We start from the raw sequence: 8,332 nt of genomic DNA on the forward strand, positions 1-8,332 counted from the left end.
GAAGCCACCAGTGCTCATCCACTGAGAATGGACTTTACAGTGAAGGAGGAGACATCTTGTGTCCAGCAGCAAATCTTTAGAAATCAACAACATTTGCTAATGACTAATGAGTAGAAAGGTTAAGTCTTGTTTCTCGTCTGCCTAGTTGCAGAAAATAAATTAACACCTAATGTCAGAAAAAAAAACTGATGCGTGTTCTCACATCCTCATTTTGCAAGAGCTGTGACAAGTTGTCAACGGTTTGTGTCTCAGTTTGGATTTAAACTTTACACACTTCATCCACAAAATCACAAAATTAGTTACATGCTGTTCTGAGGATTGTATAAGATTGTCTGCACTAATCAGTTGTGTCTATTTTGCATTTTTAATTTCCTACATATACTGTATATATACAGTATAAAGTTAAGACTTTTTCTGCAATGTTTGCATATTATCCCTATACTGTATGATCGTGAGGGGCTGCAACTAACAATTATTTTCATTGTTGATTAATCTCTTGATCATTTTGTTGATGAATCGATTAGTTGTTGGGTTCCAGAAGTGTCAGAAAACGTTGATCAGTGTTTCCCAAAGCCCAAGGTGTTCCCTCAAATGTCTTGTGTTGCCCACAACCCAAAGATTCACTCAGTAAGAAACAGATAATCTTACACATTTCTGTGCACCAAGGGGATGAGTGAGCAAGCACACCATTATCTGTATCTGTATCCATTCAGCCAACTAATTTATCTGTATTTGTACTTCGAATGGGCGTGGCTTAAACCAGACGTGGATGGTGCTTAAACCGGGAGTGGGTTGGACTAACGAAGAAGTTGTTCATTTAAGCCTGAAATTGATGTAGGTTAATCAGACGTTAGTATGTTTATTAGAAGCTGTTTACAGAACTGCCTCAGAATAGGGCTTCGCAGCAATATTTGTTAGTAAGAGAACTATTTAGCTTAAGATTTTTTAGAAAAGTTGTTTACAAGTACGGATATTGACAAGTTTTACAACTACAAAAGTAGGGTACATCACTTGTTTTAGCCGAATAATCGTTAAACCCTATCAACTGTACAGAGCTGGTTACGTGGGTTAGCTAGCTGGTAGTCTAGCTATACTAGAATGGTGTAAAGCATGGCTGAGCTTGACCACAAGTTAATGATATGAACACAGGCTAACCAAACATTAACTTTCATTGTTGCCTATTTAGTGACTAATATTCAGTGTTATGGAGAAATGCTTATGACTTGAAACCAAGTTTTCTGGGACGTTAAAGATCAGTCTGTCTCTAAAGGAAGCTATATTGAGATAGAACAACTTGACAAACTGGGTCATGTCTTCAGAGAAGTGTCCCCTGTGACATAAAGAGGAAGAAACGTGGATGCATTACAGTAAATATAGGAAGTGTTTTTAGTCTTGTTTGGTCAAGACGTGTTTGTATTGTAATACCTGTAAGACCTTTTTCACAGCAGCATTTTGACATGAAATAGAGTAATTACATATCTTACCAATTAAACCAATTAAGGTTCAATTCCATGTAGAGTAGCAGATCCTTTCCAGTGAGCTAACATGCACAATAGCAGCACCCTAACTCTGTTTGACCTGAGTGAAAAGGAACCTCAATAAGTACCACTGGTGAAACCTATGTTTACCCAACCATTTCGTGTCAAAATGGATGCTTTGAAAAAGGTCTGTTCTGAACTTCTCAATCTTGCATCTGATGAGTACCTCCTATATTATAATTAAAAACTAAAACTAATAAAAACTAAATTAAAACTGAAACTAACTTCAACTAAACTGAATTGAAAACAAAAATTAAAAACGAAATAAAAATAAAAACTAATAAAAAATACAAAATTATAATGACTCTAACTAGAGGGAGAAGGCAGCTTTGCTGGCAGGAGCAAAACGGTGAATAGGTATACTATATGGTACTTTTTGTTGCTCAGGGTTAATTGATACAATATTATTGTTTTAACCAAGGATATAAGTAACCTACATGCCACACACACACTCTACCACCTCCACTACAGCTTTTTTTCCCCCGAGGGTGGCGAAGTCATGGCCCGCCCTCCTCTGCTTCTGATTGGCTAGTACTCGTTGCCCTCATTGGTTTGATTGGTTAGGTTTAGACATGAGGCGTGGGATCGGTTTGGGTTAGGGTAAGAATGTCACGGTAAACCAATCAGAAGCAGAGTAGAACTTCCTACCACTTCCACCTACCGCCTCCGGTGCGGTAGGTGGAAGTAACCATTTTTGATGCACGTTTGAAAACTTCAATTAACCCAAAGAAGAAGCAGTCGAAAAGCCAGTGCATTCTGGGATATGAAATAACCACAATGGCGGTTAAACAACAAGCATATCAAGATCTGGTAGTGATATGTTTACTTTCATTACTTCTGCTCCAAACTTGTCGGACTTTTGCCGAAGAATTGAAGTGGGATGAGAATGGCTACGTGTTGTACTGCCCGTGCATGGGTAATTCCCTCCTTGTAGCTGATACCTAGATGTTAGCATTCTGTTGTATGAAAAGAACAGAGCTAGCGAGTCCAAAACTTCACGCATTCATAAGTTGAAAGTGGCGTTTTATATCGACAGAGGGACATATCGATTCAATATGAACCCAAGCCTGTGTTGAACTCTGCCAGGAGTCATTGTTCAGTTCGACATATTGTTTTTCATTCAGCAGGGAGGACCTTATGTTAATGAACGTTTAACTTAGACAACATTCAAACAATTACCGCTACGAGATGCAGCAGTAGCTAGTTAGCAGCTAGCTTAGCGGAGTTAAGTAATAATAACTAGCGTTACATACAGGGCATGACTTACGGTATGCTACATTTCCCTAGCCAACATTTTGTTATCACGAGAAGGAGCATAAATTGTACCAATGTTATTGTTCAGGTCGCTTCGGAAACCAGGCAGACCACTTCCTGGGATCTCTGGCCTTTGCAAAGATGTTGAACCGAACCCTGGCAGTCCCTCCCTGGATAGTGTACCGCCACCACACACCCCCTTACACCAATGTGAGTACAGTCAGCGAACTGTCACTGACAACCACAAATCATGTGACCATTTATCATGTAACGTTAGAAGGATGGATCGTACTTAATCCTATAGGGAAACTGCAGCCAAGAGCACACACAACACAACACACCACAAGAACAAATGAAGAAGGTAAGCAACAAATATAATCAAAAATAAAACATGAAGCAGAATAAAATTAAAACTTAGGATAGAGACTAAATATAGTACCATAATATTATCTCTAATATGCATTGAATATATACAGTACAATGATGTGCAATGTATGAAAAGTGCAAAAATCCTGTGAATAATTGAAAAAATGTAAAAGTCTTTTAGCTTTAAGCTCAGATTGTCTGTGTAAACATTGGTATATATTTTATTTGAAACTGTTGGTGGGTTAAGCTGTGGGGGGGTGACACTTCAAAGCCAATTGCAGAAAAGAAAAACATAATTTTGTCATTTCGGCTCCCATGTCAGTCAGTCTGGCTGTTCACATCAGACATGGAGCGGAACAGATGTGCAGCAATCTTTTAGGCTCCCAGTCTATTTTGCCTGGAGCCATAAGTGGAATTCTCAGAGAAGCTCATTGGAAATGCTGTAAATGCATCATATCTACATAATAGTGATCCCATTTGTTGCGGTGGTTGTTAAATACATGCACAGAAACATTAATTGTATGTAAAACACTTAGCGGTGTGGTGAGAACAGCCAAGTGCACAAAAATGTGTCAATACTAGGCCTACTGGTAAAAGTGCAAGCAAGGGCTGTCCTGTATTGTCAAGAAATCTTCAGTAGGAACAAACAGTTAGAATATCACAAGCCTTATCAATAATTGCTAAACTGGACAGTGCTGATTTGTTTTTTGTTTTTCTCTTCTATTCAGGCCCATGTTCCCTACAGAGAGTTTTTCCAGCTGGAGGCCTTGTCTGCGTACCACCGTGTGGTCAGCTTGGAGGAGTTCATGGAGAAGCTGGCTCCTAAACACTGGCTCTCAGGACAGAGGAAAGCCTACTGCTTTGAGACTGCTGCACAGCGGAGTGCAGACAAGAAATCCTGCCCTATGAAGGTGAGAGTGCAGGGGCGTAGATGCATTTGATTGATAGGTGATTATCTGAAGATATTGGTTACCACGTTCAGATAGTCTAGTAATATATATGAAAGATTTTAAAGCTGCAGTAGGTAACTTTTATAAAAAATAACTAACTTTTCATAGCATATTTGCTGAAACTTTCACTATATCCTGACAGCCCTCTGGCTCCTCCTAGAGCTCCTAATGGCATTGTAAGAATCCACCGGGCCTGAATGAAAACAACCAATCAGAGCTGAGAAAGATAGTTGTCTTGTTGGAGCCAGAGGAACCTGATTTGACAAATATGACAAAAAGTTATTTTTATAAAAGTTACCTACTGCAGCTTTTAAATAGTAAATAGAAAGTAAAGACACACAAAATGAGCTTGATTTGAAAGCAGTATACACTTAAGTACTGTCATTTCTCAGGCTGTTTGTCAGTAAATGATGGTGAAATGCTACCCTCTAGTGGCCCATACACCACCAATTCTGAACCACAAGTTCATAATTACGATGCTGCTGTTACTGTTTCATTGCTCTAGACGGATGGTTCTGATTCATTTTCAGGATGGGAACCCATTTGGTCCTTTCTGGGACTATGTCGGTGTGGAATTTGACACGTCCGTCTTGTTTGGTGGAATTTCTTTCAGTGCCTACCACCAACCTCAGTGGATGAAGAAGTGAGTTTTCGAGTTTTAAAGGTAAAATATATGAGAATTGGAACATTAATAAAGCAGGAAACAACTATTAGCAATGTTAAGATATACAGTAGTGGAGTCACTGTATCCTGAGCAGAGAACGACGTCACACTCCCTCTGCCTGTGCTATATCAGCCTCTGTGGTTTGTTTACAAAGCTGTTCTGGCCGCATGTGCATGCTGGTGCATCTGAGTCTGTCTGTTTACAACTGAGTGGAGCTACTGACACTGGTGTGTTTTTTCATCTATGTCGGTCTGTCCACTCTGAATTAAGTAATGATGTTACAAAGATATGCAAGGTAAAATTACTGTTGGGGTCTGGTGGTGAGTGATAGTTATATTACAGCTGTTTCTGGTTAAACAAAAACAGTTTGAAGTGTGTTTTCCGAATATCTGCTAAATAAAATTACTGGTTTTGTCAATGGAGTCTGGTTGGCCATAGAACCCATTGAAGTTTCCATTGAATGTATATGAAAAGGTAGTGCCTCCTCTAACAGGCAGCCTCTCCTCTTGCTTCCTGCGTTGGAATAGGTTCCCTCCATCCGAGCACCCTGTCCTGGCATTGCCCGGGGCTCCTGCCCAGTTCCCAGTGACAGAGGAGCATGTGGGCCTGCAGCGCTACGTGGTGTGGTCAGACAAGATGGTAAAGGAGGGAGAAGACCACATTGCCACCCTGCTCACCAGGCCGTATGTCGGCATTCACCTGAGGATTGGCATTGACTGGGTGAGATGCTTTACAACGTATATGGAGCCAGGGTTTGGACATAAGGCTTACTTTACTGTCTCTTATTGTTTTTAATTTTCTCATTCACTCATAAGCTCAATCACATATCTGTTCACTCATAGTCAAAACCAGCAGGATGTCTGCGGGGTCTTAAAAAGTCTCAAATCCAACAATGTGAATTTTTCTTAAAATGTCTTAAATATGATTTTGACAGATCTTAAAGATTGATTCGATATGAAGTTGTCTCACTTCTAAATTTGTTTTTGGATAATTTTCGATCATGCTCTAACAACTACCAAACAAAACTGACATGGAACCAATACTGATTTTTCTTCATATCTTTAGTACTTTTTTGCCAGTATGAATGTAAATTAGGTCTAAATCTGCATTCATAATGATCTTAGAAAAGCTTACTTTTAACCTGTTGAAACCCGCAGAAACCAGGATCAGCTCAGTCACTCAGCTCAACCTGTATACCTGCATTTTATCAAAAAACATCATGGTTTTTCACCGATCCTACCTGTTGTTTAGCAATATCTACTTTATATTGTGAAGCATGCATTGCACATGCGGGTAATCGGAAGTTGTTGTTCGATCCCCGGCTCCTCCTGCCACGTGTCAAAGTATCCTTGGAGCCACATGACTGAACCCCCAAATTGCCCCGTCTGTGCATCGGTGTGTGAATGTGTGTGAATGTGGTAAAAGCACTTTGAGTGGTCGGATGACTAGAAAGGCGCTATACAAGGACAGGTCCATTTACCATTATGTTATTGTTAAAATGTACCTTTCTCAAATCTTTACCCTTTGCACAAATAACAGCAATCTCTTAAGAATTTATTTTGGCAACGTGTGGTTAAAAATGTCATATGTGGTTCCGAGGTGTATGCTAAACCTAAAAGTAGATCTTTTGGGGCGCCTTGGTAGCTCACCTGGTGGAGCTTGCGCCTCATGTGCGGGGGCTTTCCTTGTCACAGCATCCTGGTTTGGAGGGTTGCTGCATGTCATCCCCTCTTTCTCTCCCTCTCTCTCTCCCCCCTTGAAACCAACAATGTGCTAGTCTGTCCCTCAGTACTTCCTGACTACCCTTCCCTCATGATAACAAGCCCAGTGGTTCCTACAGAAGACACAAGTACTCCACAAATATATAGTTTCTTTTTTTAAAGGCTCAGTAATAATGGACATTTGTGGGGACTTGTTTTCAGTGGCAGATTAATACACATTTGATGCTCTAGTGCAGTGGCTCCCAACCCTTGGGTCGGGACCCCCCTAGGGATCACCGAAGCTTCACAGTAGGGCCTACTTGATTTAAAGGGGTGTAAGAAAACTTTAATAAATATACACAGGAGGCCTATATAATCTCAGCATTTTGTTAATTTCTGTGAAGAAAAGTAAATTAAATTATTTTTAAAGTTTAGATTATTATTACTAAAAGTATAGATTTGTCAAGAAAAGAAGCCTATTGACTCTAACATACAGAAAATACATAATACAGACAGATCATTGTATAAATAGTTGCTAAAAATATCACGAAAATGAATGAATAATCTGCTAGAACGTTCTCCAAATCACTCTTTTTAGACAAAATTCCTGTAGTTATTGCGTTCCCTATTTGGGTTCATTGTACAGTTTATAAGTCAGTGGTTGTCAGCTTACTCAGTGATAGAAAAAGGGTCCCTTAATGTGTGGGACTGAGTCATAATAAACTACAGTGTGTGTGCTCTGGTGAGGAATATGTCACTCAGGGTATCAGTGTGGCTCATTGATGTATTTCTAATAGAATATGGAGGACAATGGAGCTCTATGGCACAGAGGAATATGTAGATTCATTGACAATAAGAAAATTAAAGCTGCAAGCAGCATTGGACGGGACCTTGCCATCAACCTACGTCGGGGCCTGCACGGCGTTCGCCCGCTGTAGCCGCGTCACGCCACATCACCCCACGACACCCCACGCCCAAGCCCTCATCGCCGGAAGCTGAGGGAGATTGCTCTACATTGTCACGCGTTTCAGACACCGTGCAAAAGGCTTTCATAGCGATACGTGAAAAATTTCGTGCGAATCGGACAAAGCGCATAGGAGGAACACAAAAAAGTAGTTTATGGACATTTTGCGCTCTAGCGGAAAAAAATTATAGGCGGAAGTGGGCGGGGCCTATATGGGGAGATTCAGCTCCATTCACCGAACGCGTGGATATAAGGTTTTTAAATGTGCAAAACGATGCGGAGTTATTAGCCTAAACAACCTTTTCATGATAGTACGCCACCTATGAAAAAATATAATAATAGCTAATAACAAGAAAAGAAACATAAGAAACAACTCAAAACATAGTCGCTGGCTCGGTCCCTAAATATAGGATATCATTGGATGTATCCTTAAGGCGCAATTCAGAACCATGGTAGATTGGCACCTTTACAGTGGGTAGAAATGTACAGTCAGTGTAGTACTAGTTTGCTTCTCAAGATCTAAATCTTTGTTTTGTTTTTGTTCACCCTTGTAGCAAAATGCATGCAAAATGCTGAAGAGTGGTGATACAGGGCCTCACTTCATGGCCTCTCCTCAGTGCGTTGGCTACAACCGCCAGACAGCCTTGTCTCTCACCATGACCATGTGCCTCCCTGACCTGGTGGAGATCCGCAGGGCTGTCAAGCTGTGGGTGAAGAAGACCTCTGCCCGCTCCATCTACATCGCCACCGACTCAGAATCCCACAGTAGGGATATTGAAAAGCTCTTCAAGGGCAAGGTGGGTTTGTAAAGCTTCTGCACATGTATCTTAGGTGTCTTAGGAAAAATTGCGGTGGCTGCAAAACGTGCAAAAGACGTGAAAGGCCCTATCTACAGC

General features: G+C 40.7%; 1 protein-coding gene across 3 annotated transcripts in view; it reads left to right on the forward strand.

Annotated features, from left to right (window-relative positions):
• Nucleotides 1-2,209: 2,209 nt before the first annotated feature.
• Nucleotides 2,210-8,332, forward strand: part of pofut1 (protein O-fucosyltransferase 1) — an 8,711-nt gene continuing 2,588 nt past the window's right edge. Inside the window, exons 1-7 of one of the 3 annotated variants that reach the window (XM_035656187.1) lie at nt 2,210-2,348; nt 2,881-3,002; nt 3,097-3,153; nt 3,887-4,069; nt 4,639-4,751; nt 5,300-5,492; nt 7,991-8,233. In XM_035656187.1, coding sequence (XP_035512080.1) covers nt 2,934-3,002; nt 3,097-3,153; nt 3,887-4,069; nt 4,639-4,751; nt 5,300-5,492; nt 7,991-8,233 — 858 coding nt within the window. In that variant the 5' untranslated portion in view covers nt 2,210-2,348; nt 2,881-2,933. Of the gene's footprint in view, nt 2,455-2,880; nt 3,003-3,096; nt 3,154-3,886; nt 4,070-4,638; nt 4,752-5,299; nt 5,493-7,990; nt 8,234-8,332 lie in introns of all 3 variants that reach the window. The other 2 variants (XM_035656189.1, XM_035656186.1) reach the window with 2 other exon arrangements.

The sequence above is a fragment of the Morone saxatilis genome, unplaced genomic scaffold, assembly GCF_004916995.1.
Source record: "Morone saxatilis isolate NCDOM2014 unplaced genomic scaffold, NCSU_SB_2.0 Contig15, whole genome shotgun sequence".
In the NCBI taxonomy this organism is placed as follows: domain Eukaryota; kingdom Metazoa; phylum Chordata; class Actinopteri; family Moronidae; genus Morone; species Morone saxatilis.